At 50.0% G+C, this 18,992-nt stretch overlaps 1 protein-coding gene across 3 annotated transcripts in view; it reads right to left on the bottom strand.

Moving 5' to 3' along the window:
- Window positions 1-5,010: 5,010 nt before the first annotated feature.
- The window catches only part of RUNX2 (RUNX family transcription factor 2), a 316,982-nt gene continuing 303,000 nt past the window's right edge, over window positions 5,011-18,992 (bottom strand). For 2 of the 3 annotated variants that reach the window (XM_084754828.1, XM_084754829.1), the window contains exon 8: window positions 5,012-6,440. In XM_084754828.1, coding sequence (XP_084610954.1) covers window positions 5,839-6,440 — 602 coding nt within the window. In that variant the 3' untranslated portion in view covers window positions 5,012-5,838. Of the gene's footprint in view, window positions 6,441-18,992 lie in introns of all 3 variants that reach the window. The other variant, XM_084754833.1, reaches the window with a different exon arrangement.

Raw genomic sequence — 18,992 nt, 5'->3', positions numbered from 1 at the left:
GTCTGACGGTACCCAAACTTCCTTCCAAACTCAGTATTTCCTATAGGCACCTCAGCTCCCTTTTTGAAACAAGAGTCCAACATCGGAAAGAAAAGACTAGAAGAAAATCTGTTAGTTTCTTCACTCTACGTCAAAATGCAGCCAAGTTTGAGGTGACCACCCCACAACAGAAAACTCCCCCTTGTGGAATGGAGTGGCTGACACAGCCCAACTCAAGGACACTCAAGAGGACACTCATGGGCCAAGGGCAGCCGTGGCCACTACCGTACTCACCACGGAAACAGGCTACACGGCCCTCACATTGTGCCAAGAATCTTAGTGGCTGAAGGAGCCATGCCATTGTGGGCAGACATTGAGACTCCCAGAAAACAAGCAAAGGCGAGGCCTGGAAGCTACAGTGGAGACAGGTCGTCATGACCTTCCCTCTCAGGCCAGGGCTAAGACTGGCCACTGGACAAGCCTTCATCTCAGTCCAGGCAGGCAGCTGTCCCTCAGGAAGCTAGGGGTGGGCCTTGCCCTTGCCAGGATGGGCTTTGGTGCAGCTTGCTCCATGGACATCTGTGGAGCACCATTTGTATGCCTGGATGGCAATGGGCATGTATGGGTGGTGTAGCTGGCACACAGAGCCCGCTCAGGAAGGGATGGATGGGCTCGAAAGTGAGCATCCACCCAAGGGAATGCAGGCACAGAAGTAGCACCTTGTGAGTTTAGGAGGAAAATGCTGCATCGGAGAGCCTTGTAAGATGCTCCTGGTGGCCACGCAGAGGCTTTGCATGTTTCTTATCTGTTAGTATGTGTGTATGCATGAGCAGACATGCTTGTGCATGTGCATTGGGGGGTGCATATGCACATGCACTATGGGCGGAGGTCAGAGAACAACCTCTCCTTTCAATCTTCAGATACTATTTACCTTGGTTGGTTGGTTGGTTTTTTAAGACAGAGTCTTTCACTGGCCTAGAACTCACCAAGTAGCTCCTCGGATAGCAGTAACCTCAGAGCTTTTCACTCCTGGAGAGCCAGGAATTGCCACAGTAGAGACAACACAGGCTTCTCTGGTTTACTGCCTCCATGGCCAACACCCTCCATGAAGCAAAGGACAAGTCAGCACACCTGAGCAGAGAAATAGTGGTGCTCTTGCTTACTGATAATCTGGTAACAGTATGCCTGGGCCTAAGGAATTCTTGTGTGATTGTTACAAAGACCTGCAGAAAGCCTGACATTTTCTGAGCTCCGGGCCAGAGCTGGCTGTTTAAGTCAGGTGTCCTGAGGGGGCGAGGGAGGAGGGAAATGAAACACAATAGCAGCAGGTGATGTTTGGGAGCAGATAGTGTGGTGAGGAAAATTCACCTCAGGGGACCCAGTGCGAAGAGGGCACTTTTAGCCATCCACTTGGCACAACTGTCCCATCCTCCAGCACTTCCTTCCCACTTTCCCCAACCCCAGGATGTATGACATCATGGACACTGTAGCCAGAAAAGGATGGAGAGAAAGGAGACGGTGAGATGCCTTGTTTTCCTGTTTCCTGTTTGTTTCCTGGCATCTTCTCCTTTCTCAGGAACCTCTTAGCTCCAGGGAGACCATTTGCTGCCACCCAGGAGGAAAGCCAGTGGCCAAAGGCAGCTCAAATACCAGGGGAAGTCACAGCCAGGAATCTGGAGAGGGACAAGACCCAGGCTCTTTTGCTTACCGCCTCTGTGACCACAGACAGGTCACATGGCCTCTTTGTGGCATGGTGAAATGGGGGTGCAGATCCTAGCTCCTCACTTTTTTTTTTTTTACAAAGTTATTCTAAGTGCTCAATGAGGCCCTGTACAGGGTGCATACAGCACAGAGGCGTGATAGCTGTGGGTGCAGACGTCACTCCGATAAAGCAAGGTAGCCAAGGCTAGTCCCCGAAAGGATTTTGTTTCGACTGTAACACATCATGTGTCTCAAAAATGTTTATGTTAAAAGTTTAAAGCTCCAATGGGATGGTAGTAACAGATGGAGAGTTTAAGGGAGGGATTACTTCCCCAGGACTCATTTTTGTTTGTTTGGAAACAGAGGCTCCCTAGGTAGGCCAGGCTAGACTGGACCACATAGAACCCCACCTGCCTGTCTCTAAAGGCGTGTGTTTTCACGCCCAGTTAGGAGTCCATTCTCACTGATGGAATGGTGCTCCTCAAAGCGGGAAGGGATGACTTAGCAAGGTCTTTCTGCCTTTCCACTGCAGGAGGATGAAGCAAAGAAGCAGCATTTCTTTTCTGTTTATTGTTTGTTTATGACAGGTTCTCAAGTATGGACAATTACCCTTGAATCCATAAGTAGACAAGGATGACCACAAATCCCTCATCCTCCTGCCTCATTTCCCCAGTGTTGGGATTATAGGTTTTGCTACACCATACCTAAGGGCAGCACCTCAGGAGTGAGGACTAGACTCCCACCAGACACCACATCGGTCAGCTTCCCGACCCTGAACTTCCTTCCTTCCAGAAGTGGGAAACAAGGCCGTGTAGTTTTTAGGTTTCCTGGTCTTGGGTGTTTTGTTATAACAAGTACAAAGGGACCAAGAGAGTGGTTTTTAAGGCAGGCTAGCTTCCTTGTCAGTCAGGGTGGAAATCCAGCCTCTCCTACTGCTCATCAAGAATGCTCAGGAAGCACCCGTGGGCATGCTGCCCTGTGTAACTCTCCACATACTCTTAGGGGACTGAGATGGTGGGGGAGGGGCAGCGGGCTTAGGAAGTAAGGATGCTTGTTGTCCAGTCTGATAACTTGAGTTTGATCACCAGAACCCACATGATGTGAAGAGAGAACGAATTCCTGAAAATTGTTACCCAATCTACCCACCCATAGTTTACACACACACACATACACACACACACACACACGCACACACACACACACACACACACACACACACACACACACACACAAAATGTCAAAGATAGAAGTCCTAATAAAAATCAGCTCATCAAAATTTCTGCCTACAAAGCATCTTTAAAGTGAAAGGATTCCATTAGTTTTTCAGGAACTCTTTTTGTAGTTTAGAGAGCATCAGCGTACTGGGGCTGTACATCCGGGAAATTGTACCTACATAGGATTGGTAACAGACACAGCATCTGCAAAGCCGGTGCCAACGTACTGAGGGTGGCTAGTTGTCTGTGGAGCCAGGACTCTGAGCGAGCCTTTCATCAGCACAGCATCTAACGGCAGCTCTGACCACAGGATCCAGTCATTGTGTCTGTACCTAAGAGGAGAAGCCAGCGTCTTTGTTCTCAAGGGATTTCATTTTTCTTTTGTTGTTTTTGATCTAGTGCAAAGGAAGCCAGTTAAAGCTGGAACTAGAAAGTGTTCAAAAGAACAAGTGAGAAAAGCCCGACGCTGCCATCGATGTGTTGAATGCTGTTCTTCGCCTGAAGGTCAGACAGAGGATCTGCCCTTTGGGCACACAGGACCTCTTCCTTAAAAATGAGATGAAATAAAGTAAAAATAAAATAAGCAATGGGTGGAGTGTGGTTGCTGGAGTGCTTAACTACCAAACTGGAGTTCCTAAATTCGATCCCCTGCATTACATAATCTCAGCATGGTGGCACAGGCTATATCAATGTGTGCAAGATGGCAGCAAGAGGATCAGAAGTTCAAGGTCAACTACAGCTACAGGATGAGTTCGAGGAAAGCCTGGGATAGATGAGATTATGCCTCAAAAAAAAAATCAATATAAAATAACAATAAAAGGAAGAAGCTAAGACCCTGAGAGAGAGAGAGGCATCGTATCCGAGGCTTGGGTATAGAACTCCCCTTTCTACCATGGCCTTCCGCTGCTACAGTAGGGAGGCTATACACAGGTGTTTGGGTAGCACTTCTGGACTGCCGCGCCCCTTCACTGTGTCTGATTCCACAGAGCAGGCAATAACCCCATTTGAACACAAGCAGTCATAGCAAGGCTCAAAGGTCTTAAATAAATTACCTAAAAAGTCAGCCCACAAGAAGCATGACCTCCCTGTGAATACTATTGTCCCTACATCCTGGAAATCTGATGCTCCATTGGTCAGGGTTACTAGGTCAGGAGTACTTGGGGGTGGGGTGGGGCCTTAATTATCTCTGTGTCCCTGGATACTCTGTAAACGTGTTGAAGGGGAATGAACTTTGTTAAAGGCTGTTTAGAAGGAGATAGTTAGAACATACACGCACACAGACACACGCATGCACACAGGCACACGCACACACACATGCACTCACACACATGCACACACAGCGGGGATGGAGGGCAGAATGGGAGAGAGAGAGAGAGAGAGAGAGAGAGAGAGAGAGAGAGAGAGAGATCCTTCACATAGCTATTGGAAACACTTATCTAGATGTTAGACTTTAGGCAGCTGTTGAGTCCAGACTCAAGTTCAAGCTTCTGGGAGAACAGTGACAGCCCAGACCAGCTGGAACCCCCAAACAGACAACCTCGCATAATTCACTTGCAGCTCCGAGTGTTTCTCGGACAAACGGTAACTGTCCTCCTCGGAGCTGATGAGAGGTCTAAGCTGTCTGATCTGAGTTTCTGCCGGGTCTCCACATGGGCCCTGCCCACCAAGGTGTGAGAAGCACTGGAAACTGGGCAGTTGAACAGCCCCAGCTGTTAGCCTCCTGCACCAGTTGGCAACCCTGACTGTGCTCAGCGGCAACCCTGGTTTCTTCTGGGGAAAGGGTCCTGGATTGACTTCCGCTGAGTGGTCCTGCAGTATCCGTGTTCTAAGGCAAACAGGAAGGTGGAGAAGAGTCCGGGCCTCTGTGAGGGGAAGTTAGACCTCAGGAGAACATGTTTTTTTTTTTCCCCAAATTTACAACCTTCTGCCTAGGTCAGTGGACCTCAATCAGAGAACACCAGAAACATCTGGAGACGGCTTGGGTTGTCTGAGCTCGGGACAGTGACAGGCACCCAGAAAGCTGGGAGGCCAGGGATGCTGCCTTCCCCTCCTCACTGCTACTGTCTGTCACTAGGTTTCTACTCAGGTTCAGAGGGGACTTATGGAGATTTAGAGAGAAGTGAGAGTTTTGGGACTCTTGAGAACCTTCAGCTGCTTTTTCAACAGTTGAAGACATCAGAAGGAAGGGAGAGCGAGTAACCCGGGTGACCCGGAAGGAAGATGAGAGCGTGAAGAGGAGGGGAAGAACCCAAAAGCCAGAGCTCACAGAGAGTAGACACACACTTTATTCATGACAGAAAATACTTTCTTATTCTTAAGAAAAACTTAAATACCCACCCACCCACCACACACACACACAGTTTTTCTGCTACGTTCTTTTTTTCTACCTTTTCTATTTTCCAAACTCTTTGAAACATAGGTCTGAATGAGGACAAAAATAAGTGTGTTTCTCTAAAGATACGTTAAAAAGGAGATATGTGAACTCCTCTGGAGTCTGCTGGAGCGGGAGTCAGCATCAGCATCTCGAGAAAGGACTGGCAGAGGCCTCCCAACCCACAGGTGTTTTTGATGACAGGCTCTCCTCTTGTTCCCTCTCATTTGGCTCAGAGGTCCATAGAGGGAAACCTTGCTGCTCTGTTCACATTGTCCCTGGACCTGCCACCACCTTCTGGAGGTGCCTTTTCCACCAGAAACTTAAAACAAGAGGAGGGCGTTTGAAGGTGGAAGGGAACGCAGAGCAGCTACGGCATGTCAGCTCCTGGGGCCAGCATAAGAAATGCCCATCCTTTGAGTGACAGGCCAAGGGCACCCACTCTGCAAGCAAACCTAGCCCAGTAACTGGCTCTTCCTTGATGTTTGCTCATCTCCGGCAGAGACAGGGTCAGAGGAGCAGGGATGTGCGGTGCCCTCTGCATTCCTTTGTTTTGAGAGCTCCAAGATGCCCTTAATTGGTATCTGGTGCTTCAGGTACAGGCTGGGACCGGGATACCAGAGATGAAGCCAATTTAGTGAGGGCCTTTGCTATGATGTCCAGGTGGCCATTCATTGTCCGCAGCTCCACCAGAATGTCCCCAACGTTCGCCTCCAAGGTGGTAGCAGTGGCTGGAGGGGTGCAGGGGGGCGGGGAGGTTCTAGAATCCTCGGTAGGATCATCCCTAGCAGAGCCTGGGTGCTGAGTGTGACCCCTCTCTGAAGCTGGAGCTGGGGCCAACATAGACTGTGGCCGCTCACGATCTTTGCCTTGGATACCAGGAGAGGTGGACGAAGGGCAGCTGGGCAGCCAGTCAACAAGGTGGGGCACAGCCTCCGGGGAGGAGGTGACGATGGTGTAGAGCCCAGTGCGCCGAGGGATGCAGGGGCCTGGGGCTGTAGAAGCAGTGGGCAGAGGTGGCAGGAGAGAAGGCAGCATGGTGGGGCTCGGGGAGAAGGCCCGGGGTTCACAGGAGGAGGATGGAGACGGCAGTGCTGCTGTAGAGGGGCCTGGCTCCTCTGAGGACAGGAACAGGGTGGTGGAAGACTGTGAGTCCAAGGTACTGGGCTCTGAATCTGTCAAATTAGAAGAGGGAAAAGGTTACTCAGGCATCTGTGTCATCTCTGTGAGCCACTGCACATTAGGTGCTAAGAAAATGAGCAAAAAATATGGCACTGTGTGTGTTTCCTATCACTCAGAGGAACAGTAAACTAGGAGGAGTGGACTGTGAATTAGGCAGTGTCCCAAGAAGGAAGCAGGCAGTGTGGGAACAGTCCAGAATCTCAGGACTGTGTTAAACATATGAACACACATACACACACGCAGGCACACACACGCACACACACGCACACACACGTGCGCACACACACGTACACACACATGCACACACATTCTCTCTCTCTCTCTCTCTCTCTCTCTCTCTCTCTCTCTCTCTCTCTCTCTCTTTCTCTCTCTCTCTCTCTCTCTGTCTCAACATTGGAGTCTCAATACAACATTGAAAGATTTCATGATGATTCTCATCACTGGGACAAAAGATGCTGTGGATCACTAGGAAGCTCTGTCCCTCCTTGGGACTTGCTTTATTTCACCATTGATATAAGAAGTCCCCTCAGAACTTATACATTGTCCAGTCTGTAGCGCACGATGGTGATGTGTGACACAGTCATGCACACACCCCTCCCTGTGTTAGCTCTCTCCTGAGTCCTTGAACCTTCAAGTAGGAAGTGCACAGCAGCTCATTAGGACTAGGCATGATAACAAGGCTACCAACTTCCCATCAAAGGGCCCCCATCCAGGCAGAGGACACATCTCAGCTGCCTCCACATTTGCTACCTGTGAGTGAATCCTTCACAGTCACTCTACAATGGCTCCTGAGTGTCACTGAAGTCAAGTGTCTGGGATCCCTCCTCTGATTCCTGCAAGTATTTGCTCTTGGTTTCTATGGCCCCTATATCTTCTGCTCCATCCTTTGGTGATCTCAAAGGTAGAGGGTGCCAAAGTCCCTCTGCAGTCACCCAAGGGGCAGGTGTCTAGTGAGAGTGACCAAGAGAGCATGGCTGCCCCCCAACAAAGTCATATATATATATATATATATTGAAGGCAGCATCCCACATCTGTCCTGGCTTCAGCATCCAGCGAGGTCCTCACACTGCTCACAAGCCCCAGATGCTCAGCTCTCCAGTGTTCCTGTTTGGGAACTGTTCCTGACCAGAATCAGACATGAATTCATTCCTCAGCTGACAAGGTGACTTTGTGTGAAGTCACCAACATGCCCGAAGAGTTCCCTTCAGAGAAGTATCCTGGGTACTTTCTTCTTTGGCCTTGAACTGCCCCTCCTCAACCCCACCTCAATTTCCCTCAGGCTTATGGGATCGTCTTGTACTAAGCCAGAATCACATGTGTGTCTGGCCCATAATTGCTGTTGAGTTGAAAATGATGAAAGAGACTCTTTGCAAACTGTTTACGCTGACTTCCTCGAGGAAGATATTTGCTTTGCGTTTCCAATCCTTGTAGCAGACAAGAGACCTCTGTGGAAATCAAAGAGAAATATACCACACAGAATGTCCTAGAGAAGTGAGTTCAAATGTTGCCCGTGGCAATCTCCTGTTGAAGAGCAAATTTGGGTTTGATTTGGTTAAGGGTGGCAACCTGAGACACTGAACTGCAGAAGGCAAAACAACTGCTATCATCAGCTCAGCTTTGGCTGTTGCAAGAGATAGTGCTTCTCGGCTGTCAATGCTTCCTCAGAAGATGGGATGGAACAGATCATTGGATCCTCACCTGAGATTGTGGCCACTCCTTACTCTATGCCTGAGTCATTTGTAGGTAATTCTACCCTAATTACATTTGACCTCATGTTCTGTTAGGTTTTTTTTTTCTCTCTCTCTCTCTCTCTCTTTCAACTTTGGAGTCACCCAGGATTGAAAGCCTCAGTTGAAGAACTGCCTCTGTCAGACTGGCCTGTAGGCAAGTGTGTGGAGGTATTTACTTGGTTAATATATGACAGGGGGCAGCCCTCTGTAGGTGACGTCACCCTCCATGGGCAGGTGGTCCTGGGTTCTGCAAGAAAGCAACCTGAGCAAGCCATGGAAAGCAAGCCAGGAAGCATCAGCCCCTGCCTCCTGGTTCCTGCCTTGGGTTCCCACCCTGACTTTCTTTCTCCATGGACTATGAACTGAGAGATGAAATAAACCCTTTCCTCCCCAAGACGTTCTGGTCATAGAGCCTACCGCAGCAACAGAAAACAAACCAAGGGACCTCGAGAACTCAGCAAGGCTAGGATGCGTAGGCTAGGAGCTACACTACTCAGACATTACACGGAGGGGAAGCACTCTATCTGTGTGTCTGTGGGGAAGCCCTCATTCTGTCTGGGTGAGACTTTCTTATGTGGCTGTTTTAGGGTCACCCGCAATCCAATACATAACTTCTCAGCCCCCGCTCTGTTGTTGGGGGTCCTCATAAGGATGATGTGGGAATGTTTTTATGTCTCCCCAGAGAAGAAATTCTTAAACACCCACATTTCTCGGTACTGTGGATTCTGCTGGTTGAGGGACCACATTTTGATCAGCAAGCCTTTGGACCAAATAGATAAACATAAAGCAGAGAATGTGTGTTTGTGGGTACCGTACTAATTGGCGTAGAGAAGCAGGCAGAAAGGCTGATGATGTCACTGGGATATTGTCAACACAAACCCAGCAAAGCCTTGGAAAAAAGAGCCCTGGATCAGTTAGGATTTTTTAAAGCAAGGGAAAAAAGATGGCCAGAGGTCTGGGGGTGATGGTCAGTTTGTAGAGTACTTGCCTAGCATACATGAAGCCCCAGGTTCAATCCCCAGCACCACACAGAGCAGATATAGTGGTGCCTATAATGCCAGTTCATAGGAGGACCAGTTCACACTTATCCCTGGCTCTATAGCAAGTTCGAGATGGAAGTGCAAGGTGACTTGATGCTCAGGTGAGGGATGTAGCGCATGGAATGAACTGTCACCAGTATCCTCTTCTCCCTCCTCCCTCTTAGCTGAGCCATGACCACCATGATGGTTAATAGTCACTGTCGACTTGAGCAGACTTGGGATCACCTAGATTTGGCGGAGCACCGGGCATGTCTGTGAAGGTGTTTCATGTTAGGCTGAACTGAAGAGGCAAGAGCCACTTTGAATGTGGTGGCACTGTCCCATTGGCTGGGGTCCTAAACTGAGTGAAAGAAGAGGAAGAGAGCTGAGCAGCAGCATTCTGTTCCTCTCTGCTTCCTGACTGTGGGTGCAAAGTGATCAGCAGCCTCACACTCCTGCACCCATGCCCCCCCACCACGCCTCCCCCACCACGTCTTCCCCACCATGTCTCCCCCATCATGTCTTCCCCACCATGCCTTCTCACCGTGATTGACTGTATCCCTGAAAACCATGAGCCAAAAGCAACCTTTCCTTCTTTAAGATGCTTTTTCTCAGGTGTTTTGTCACAGCAATAAGAAAAAGTAACTAACGCATCCACTCAAGATAAAGATGACATTTCCAGTCTCTTACCGCTGGCTGGTTGTAGCCAAGTCAGCCATGCACAGACAGAGTAGAGTAGAGTAGAGACGTATTGTGTTTGGCTTCTCCTTCCTGACATCCTGGGCTTTGGCCTCTTGGCTGGAGCTCAAGCAGTCGGCTTTGACCATGATGTGAAAATAATGTGAGGGAGACAAAGTTTCTTGAGAGCTCTTAGGATGTGCTCTGTCTCTGTCTCTGTCTTTGTGTCTCTGTGTCTGTCTCTCTGACACACACACACACACACACACACACACACACACACACACACAGGTGGAACAGGGAGAGGAAGTAGGTTAGGTTACATTGTCATCATTACAGGCATGGGTGAGGAATCACAGCACAGCAGTTGGGTTTGCTCAGGGATAGCTCTGGAGAGGCAGCTGGGTTATGGAGAGGACCGGTCCTACCAGGCTAGGATGTGGCTAGTGAGGAGGGAAGATCAGAGAAATGGCCGCAGTTCAAGGCTCCAGACTGGGAACTTTCTCTTTCTTGTTCTCTGAAGTCTGGGTGGCCTTTTCCCAGCCACACCCAAGCCTCCAGCAAGGCTCAGTTCTGATACACCTCAGCAGAAGCAGCCCTTGGAAACATTTTCCCAGGGGCCCGGAGGGCAGGAAAGTCTCTAGCCTGAGGCAGGCCGGAGAGCAGGTCTGTGGGAAGAGAGTGAGGTGTCTGCGGATGCAGAGACTCTCAGTGCTGCATCTGTGCCTCAGCCTTTGATGGCTCAGACTAGGCTGGATGGCTGCCCGCTCCCTTCAGAACAGCAGACACACTAAAGGGAGGGCCGAACTGAGCGTCTGGTGAACTCAGCCCAATAATATTCACTTCTTTTATTTTCCAGGAACGTCATGAGCCCCACAGGGCAGTCTTCTGGTTTGAAGACCTGGTGAGTCAAGTCTACACAGACCTCTGACTCAGATCCATGCTGAGTTCTCAGAAGATGTCTCCCAGGAGCATGGCTCAGCAGGTGAGCAGGGCCTGGACACCTCATTAGGAGAGGACAGAAGGGTGCTGAAGCAGGCATGAGGCAGGCTAGAGGTCCTAAGGTGACCCAGGCCACACTCCCAGTCAGAGCTCACATTAATTTCATACCATTGAGGAAACTGAGGCTCAGCTAAGTGACCTAGAGCAGGCAGCTGGTGTATATAGAAAGGCTACTCAGTGGGGGAAGGCATGAGATAGTGAAGAAGAAACATTTGTGATGGGCTGAGGTGTCTGTGTGTGTGTGTGCACACACACGTGTGCGTACATGCATGCGTGCCTGCATGCATGTGTGTGTGTATGTGTGCATGTGTGTGTGTATGTGTGTGTGTGTGTGTGTGTGTGCGTGTGTGTGTGTGTTTGAATTCTGATTTATATCTCTTTCTTTTCTATTCAAGTGCTGTTTAACAAACTGCTTCACCAAAGCAGTGTAGATGGGGTGGGTTAGCTGAGGCTACTGAGACAAAGCCTTTGCTACAACCCACAGAGTCAGGCCTTCACAGAGGTGACCAGAGCCGCAGTTCACACATCTTCTGCCCCTCCCATGGTGATAAGTGCCATCCCCTATCTGCTTTGTCCCTCTTATCCTATGCGTCAATGTTAGTCACTGTAGTGTTCACATCCCAAGGTCACTCCAGATAGAAGAAAGCTCAATTTAAAATGGCCAGCCTGCAGACTGAAGAGGGCAGAGGGTAGAGGGCAGAGGGCAGAGGGCAGAGGGCAGAGGGCAGAGGGCAGAGGGCAGAGGGCTCCCATAAACAGAAGGATGAGGGGAAAAGCTCAGTTGGTGGGGGGTTTGGTAAGCAAGCATGAAGGCCTGCATTCACATCCCCAGAACCCACACAGAAATCTGGGCATGGTGACACCCTTCCAATTCTAACACAGTGGGAAGGGAAATAGGAAGATGCCTGGAGCTTGTTGTCCAGTTAGTCTAGCCCAGTCCATGAGCTCTGGGGTCAGAGAGAGACCCTGTCTCAAAAACTACGGTGAAGAGCGATCAAGGAAGACATAAGACATCAATCTCTGGCCCCCCACACGTGCCCACATACAGCACACAGATATGCAAAAACATATACAACACACACACACACACACACACACACACACACACACACACACACACACACACGGTAACAGGGACAGAAGGCCAAGAGAGTAGCCTAAGAGTAAACTAAGGGATGCCAACTTTAAACAGGCAGTGGAAGCCACATGGAGTTTACGTAGGCACACATAGGTATAATTTACTTCTTCAAGGTTCTGTTGGCTGCCAGCTGGTTGGTGCCTGAAGGCAGAGAGATGAAATTCAAAGGAAGGCCTGACCTTCCAAGGAGCACCAAAGACACTCTGACAGGGGACCTAAAGAGCAAGTCTGGGCTTCAGATATTGAGGCAATTGTTTTTCTAGGAATAGATCGAATGTCAGGAAAAAATAAAAAGAAACTCCTGCTGCCCCCTGCATAAGAACACTGTAAATATCAGCCTCTACCCTTGCCCAAATTAGTCCCCATGGTCTTTCATGCATCATGGCACAATAAAAGCCATCGAGCATGTTAAGGCTTTCTTAAAAGCCCCAAGCCAAGTGTTTCTTCCCATTTAGACAGGGCTACGCTGCCACCTTTTAACATACGTGGTACCTTCAGTGTGTGGGAGATATCTCCATGTGTCTGTGAACACACCCATATGGACAGAGACTCCCTGTGGCTCTCTGGGCTAGCTCTTTTTTGTGGGGGGAAAGGACACAAGGTTTTGCACAACTTGTATGTTCTTTGCCATGACTTTTCTTTCCTATGGCGAAGGAAAGGCCCAGAACGCAGAAGCTATTTCTACATTATAACGGACCTTGGCTCAGGACGAGAATGTTCAAAATTGACTATGCTCCTCAGCCCTGTTTCCAGGGTTGAACAACTCCTAAATCAGCCCAGTTAATCCTTCCTCCCAGAGAGGCCTTCACCTTTGAACTTCATGTTCTAAAATATCGTAAAAACACCAAACAATTCCAAGGCTAGGTCCCGAGGACCCTGCAGAAGCCCAGGCTCCCTGCCCACCAACACAAGAGATCATCCAAGGGGCCATCCCGTTTGTAGAAAGGCAGGCTGCCCAGTGAACTTGACGGCAAGAGCGGGCCGTAAAAGACGGCATTTCGCTTTTAACAAGGCCAGGCAGGCCAGAGAGCAGCCAGCTGGGTGGACTGAAAGGAGTTATAAGAACCCGGGGTCACAAGGAGCCAGGACACCACTAGGAATGTCGGCAGGGGAGACAGTCTGGCGAGTGGCTGGGGAGCAACCGGAAGCCCACTGTGCCAACCCTGGGCATGAGTCAACAGACGAGGGAGGCGGCCAGGACACTTGGGTGGACTGGGTAGCTCTGTGCCTGACCACACAGGGTTAGTGCTCTCCCAAAGCCCCTCCTTCGCACAGCAAACCTCAAGGACCTCCAAAGATGCCAAGGGTGACAGGTGTCCATACATGTGGCCACTCACCAGCTCTGCCAAGACAAGCACCCCCAATCAATTCCGTGATGGCCCTCACCAACCTCTCCCCCACATTTTGGAGGAACAGCAGGACACGCCATCTGGAGATGTGGGGACGCGATGATGTTCTCTGTTCCCCAAAGCTTGAAACAGCACAGTTTTACATAAGGATTCTCAGGAAGTCAGGGGGTTGTGGGGGGAGGGAGAGGGTGGAGCAAAGGTAAGCTGGTCCTCCAGGCTCCTCCACTGACTTGGGCAACAGAATGAGACACTCGGTACATAAATGCCAATTGGACACGCCTCCTCCCCCTGCCCCCCGCCCCCGACACACACACACACTGCAATCTGCAGATCACGTTCCCAAGACCTGATGCAGTCCTGAGAGATGGCAGTGCCCACCCCAGCTTCCTCAAGTGTCCCAGAAAGGCACTTTTCTTAACCAGTGCTTTCTCCTCCCAAGGCTCCTAAAGCCACACCTCCAGGTCTTTTCTAATTTGGGTCTGGGCTCCCCCTTTCTTGCACTTCCCTGCCGTTTCTCCTAATGATAACCTTCTGTGCCAGGCTCGATTATATACACAGCTCAAATGCTCAAATGAGCAGCCCTGGCTCTAAATTTGGCCTCATCCATTGGAAGGAGGAGCCTTGGTGCATCTACTGTTGCCCAAAAGGAAAGATGCTGGTCCCTACAGGGACTCAAAGCCAAAGAAAAGGGTGTGGGGGGAGGCAGGGGGGACCTCTGCAAAAACGTACAAATGCAGAATGAAGAAACAGACAAGGCCTGGCTGCCCTCGGGTCACCAGGGGCGGGGGGGGGGGGGGGGGGCAGGGGGGTTGTGACTTCAGCCAGGCCTTTTAGGACTCCATGCTCCGCCACAGGCATGCAGCAGCAACAGCCACGCTTTGATTATTTTCTTTCTTTCTTTCTTTCTTTCTTTCTTTCTTTCTTTCTTTCTTTCTTTCTTTCTTTCTTTTCCATTTTAGAACTGGCCTGCTGTCTGACTCTACCTGTGCTTTCTCTGCAGGGTTATCAGAGGATGAAATGAGGGGATCTACCGGGAATTTCCTGACTCCGGTGAATTTTCCTCCAGATCTGGCTGAGTGTCAACATGATGTTCTTATAACACGTGGAAAGACTCAGAGTGGCTCCCTGCTACCCTCCATCCTGGGAGCACCAGGAAAAGCCTGCTGACTAACCAGGGGCGAAAAGCCAGAAGGCCACCTCCCTCCTTGACTCTGCCTCTATACTGTCCCCCAGACTCCATTGGGGTGTTAACATCTCACGTACCTATGGGACGGTCTCTGTGTGTACTTTGCCTCCTTTCAAACTTAAGCTTGTGTGTATGATGCTATTGATTTTTACACTAGGGCATCTGTACAGTGGAGGAGGGGGTGATAAGAAGACACCACAGGAAAAAGAGAGGACTTTCCTCAGATCCACACTGTCTGACATGACTGAGGACGTACAGCACCCTTCTCAGGTCTAGGGAGGCACGCAGAATCACCGGCTCAACCAATGCAATAACTCATGTAAATTAAGGACAGCATCATGTGTGAGCCAGATGACCTCCAGGGCTGGTCAGCGCTTGCCAGCTGAGACCAGCTATGGCCTGTTTATGTTCATGATGTTGATAATTCCCGCCCCCACCCCCACCCCCCAGGAGCTTAGCGAGGAAGTGTTCTTAAGTTAGTGGCATCCTCTGAAAGCTGCAGGGGCTGTGGCTAAAGAGATGGCGCGGTGGGTAAAGGGCTTGCCTCACAAGAGTGACGATCCGAGTTCAGTCCTCGGTGTCCACGTGAAAAGCTAGGCTTGGTGACTTGGAATCCTTGTGCTGGGAAAGCAAAGACATTAAGAGCCATGGGCCCCAGACCAATGAGAGATCCGATCGCAGAAAGAGTTGGACTGTATTCCTGAGGATGAGACTGGAAGTTGTCTTTTTGAACTCCCTAAAAAATATAAACGCATGTGTACTCACACACATGCAAACACACACTTATACACACAAACACACAAACGCATATGTGCACGCACACATATAAACTCATCTGCACACAAATGAATGCATTTTAAAGTGTCCTGGAATTAAAGTTTAAGGGCATGAAAATGAAATCTGTGATGGGGGGCTCACGTGGAGGGCTGAGAGCACCCAGGCACGCGTTTTACAAACACACTGTTACTTCACATTGTCAAAGCACCCACTGGCCAGCACTCGAGACCAGAGAAAATGGAAGAAAGCCTTTCACATGGGCAGCACAGCATTTCTCCGTCCTCACGACTTGACGGACAACTACCTTTATTCTTCTCTTTCAAGCATTGAAACTAAGGAGCAAGAAAGACACCACGTGACTTGCCTTCAGGCACTGTGGAAATGAGACTCCATGCATTTTAAAGCCTCACATGGGGTCCTCTAGAAGCCACACCTCCTTTCAACATAGACCCTCGGGGGAAACCTTAAAACGCCCTCACTGAGGTGAAAGCCTGGTGAGGGTCACTTTGTTTCTCTTCGCTGACTTTCAGGGATGCCCATACCAGCCCTGAGCAGTGACGACTGTAGACTGTATGTTGCCACCTCTGTAGTCTTCCAGAACCAGGGGTCAGGGGTCAGGGGTCAGGGGTCAGGCAGATCTCTCCACAATAAACTGAAACCTGGCATGCTGGCCACCCTGGAGGATCTGATTCCTGAAGGAACCAAGGAACTCTGGAATGTTCTATCTCTCTGAAGTCAGCATAAGACTAGGGTCTTTCCATCTTTAGAGAGACATCTCCAATTTTCTTTTGATTCAATTTAGAAAAAAAAACATTTTGGGAGGGGTCTCCAGGTAGCCCAGGCTGGCCTCAAATTTGCTCTGCATCCTAGGGTCACCTGGACTTTCTTATCCTCTGACTCCACCTTCTGAGTGCTAGGATCACAGGCTTGGTTTACGCTGCACTGAGGGCTAAACGCCAAGGCTCTGTGTGTGTGAGGCCAAAGGTCTACCAACGGGACCTATTGCCCTGCCTCCAACAGGAAATGTCCAAGTTACTAAAATGTTCTACTTCTAACGGCAAAATGAGAATAAGAGAAGGAAAAGGGAAACAAAATATTAATGAATCAAGATCATAACATTTTCTTTAAAATTATAATTGTTACATTTTCATTTATTTATTTATAACTGATAGAAATGTTCTTTTTTTTTTTCCTAGCCAAACATTTCTATCATTTTCTCTTTGCGTATTGAGATGTAGGTTTGAGGGGGCGGGGCTCCTGTGAGCTGAGATTCCACCCAGAGGGACAGCAGGCTGTAGAACAGGGATTAGATGGGCCACACTCACTGTGAGCTCTGGGAATATTTTCTTTCAAACCCTCCGTTAGAGTTCACTTACACCATCACACACACACACACACACACACACACCATTCCTTTCCCTGGGGATAAGATGGGATTTGATGATTGGAACCGTGTTAACTTCAGCATTGTCCTCACTGCTGTGTGATTCCTATGGCTCTTCTCTGGTAGCTTGGGTTATTTAGAAAAGTCTTCAGGTGATATCTTGGCCTGTTTTGCTTTGTTTAATTAAAAAAAAACAAACAAACTGCCAGGCATGGTGGCACATGCCTTTAATCCTAGCACTTGGGAGGCAGAGGCAGGTGGATCGCTATGAGTTTGAGACCAGCCTGCTCTACAAAGCGAGTCCAGGACAACCAAGGCTACACAGAGAGACCCTGTCTCGAAAAACAAAAACAACAAAACAAAACAAAAACCCGCACACATTCTACTGCTTTCTTCTTTCTCTTAAAAAAAAGAGCCCTTGTATTTTAAAAATCAATTCATTTGTTTATTATGTATTTGGTATGGGGGTAGGTATGTGCCGCAGCACACACGTAGCAGTCAAAAGATTAGAATCAGTTCCCCTTTCCCCGGGATGGCACTAGGATCTTCAGGCTTCCATTTCACCAGCATCACCATTTTCTTCCTAATGCCCTGCAAGCCTCGCCCTCTTGCCCTGGACCACCAGGTGCTAGGCATGAGCCCATCCCTTTCCTCTTCTCATTCTGTCTCCTGCTTTCTCGGTGCCTTTGCTCCCACCTGCACCTCTTGCTTTTTAACTTGGCTTCTGCTTTCGTAAGTTAAAACAAGCTGGACTTCAAGCTCTCAGTTGTAAATTTTGCTTCTGCCTCTTGGGAGTTTTGGCCAAAACAGAGAACCAAACTGTCTCCTGACACTGAGTCAGATGCGGCAGGGACACACCAGCGCCTCAGTTCTAGGAGCCCAGGATGTAGTAGGTAGCTCCCTCCTTCTGCAAGGATTCCGGACACCAGAGTCACACAAGCCACACTGGGAACAAGGGAAAGAGCCCAGGCAGCTGCTTGGGTGGAGGGGAAGAGGGCGGGGAGGGGGTTGGAGCATGAGGCAGCAGCTAAGAATGCTTGTTGTCCTGGCTGCAGCTGTGTCCCCCAGAACAGGTGCTGCCGCTCGCCGCTCCCCTCCCCCCCACCCCCCACACCCCCCCCTCCGCCCCACAAAAGCCACATCATCCTCCAGGATCCAGAAACACATCCCAGATCAGGGACATACACTGCTGCTCACACGTGGCACCCCGGGCTGTTCATCTTGAGAAACTTAAGATAGCAAGGAAGACAAGTCCCAGGCGACAAGAGCCACATGTTCCCTCTGTACCCTGAGCGCCCCTCCCCCTCATCACCCCACCCCCACCGTGCGTGGGACTAATAAAGAGCCAGGGCAGATTAAGGCGACATCCCCTAGCTCCAGCCATCCTGACATAATGGCAGGGGAGGGTGTGTCTGGTCCTCTGGAGGACTGTTATCTTAGGGGGCATCACAAAGCTGCTGCCAGCCCCCACCATCACCCTCATTGAGAATGCTGTCAAGCCCAGTGCTCTGCCCTCCCTGTGCGGGAAGAAGCAACAAGTGAGGGATGAGCTAAGTTCACTGAGCCTAGGGAGGTGACTAAGCCAGGCAGCCCCCTCCTGCACCCACCAGGGTGTTCTACCTGTAGCATCCCTTCCCTTCCCCCACCCCAACAGAATTCACTCCCACCCCATTCCTGTCCGCACCTCCACCCCCTACCCCTCCTCCCTGACACATCTCCTAGCTGGGAAGCTCCCTTGGGTTTCCTGGGGGACATGATATGGTCAGCTTGATGGGACTCCACATGACCTAGAAGACACATTTCTAGGTGTGCCTGTGAGGGCAAGCCCAGAGGGGCTTGGTGGGGAAGGGAAAGCCCACTCTCAATGCATGTGGCACCATCCGTGGGCTAGGGTCTCAGGCTGAGAGTGAGCAAGTGAGCACCAGGCTCATCTGTGTCTCCGTCTGCTGACAGGGAGCACAGTGTGAGCAGCCTCTTCCTGTCTCCACTCCTAAGCCTGCTGCCATGCCTTCACTAGGCGATAAACTGTGGGTCAAAATAAAAACCCTGCTCTCCTTGAGTCCCTTGGTCCCAGGTATTTGGTGGCGGCCACAAGACAAAGAACTAGTCGGGGAGGAAGCACCTGGTCCCGCAGAGATGTGGATCTGTGATCACCTCGCATGCTCTGAGCCAAAAACAAAGCTAGAGAAACTCTTTACTGCAAGAATTCTGGGAACTGTAGCATCACGGAAGCCACAATGAATGTGTGAGGCAGGGACTGACCATAAAGGTTTTCTCATTTT

This window comes from Acomys minous (genome assembly GCF_964271855.1).
Source record: "Acomys minous genome assembly, chromosome: 13".
In the NCBI taxonomy this organism is placed as follows: Eukaryota; Metazoa; Chordata; class Mammalia; order Rodentia; family Muridae; genus Acomys; species Acomys minous.
The sequence above is the reverse complement of the archived record's forward strand: the minus strand, read 5'-3'. Positions and strand labels throughout refer to the sequence as shown.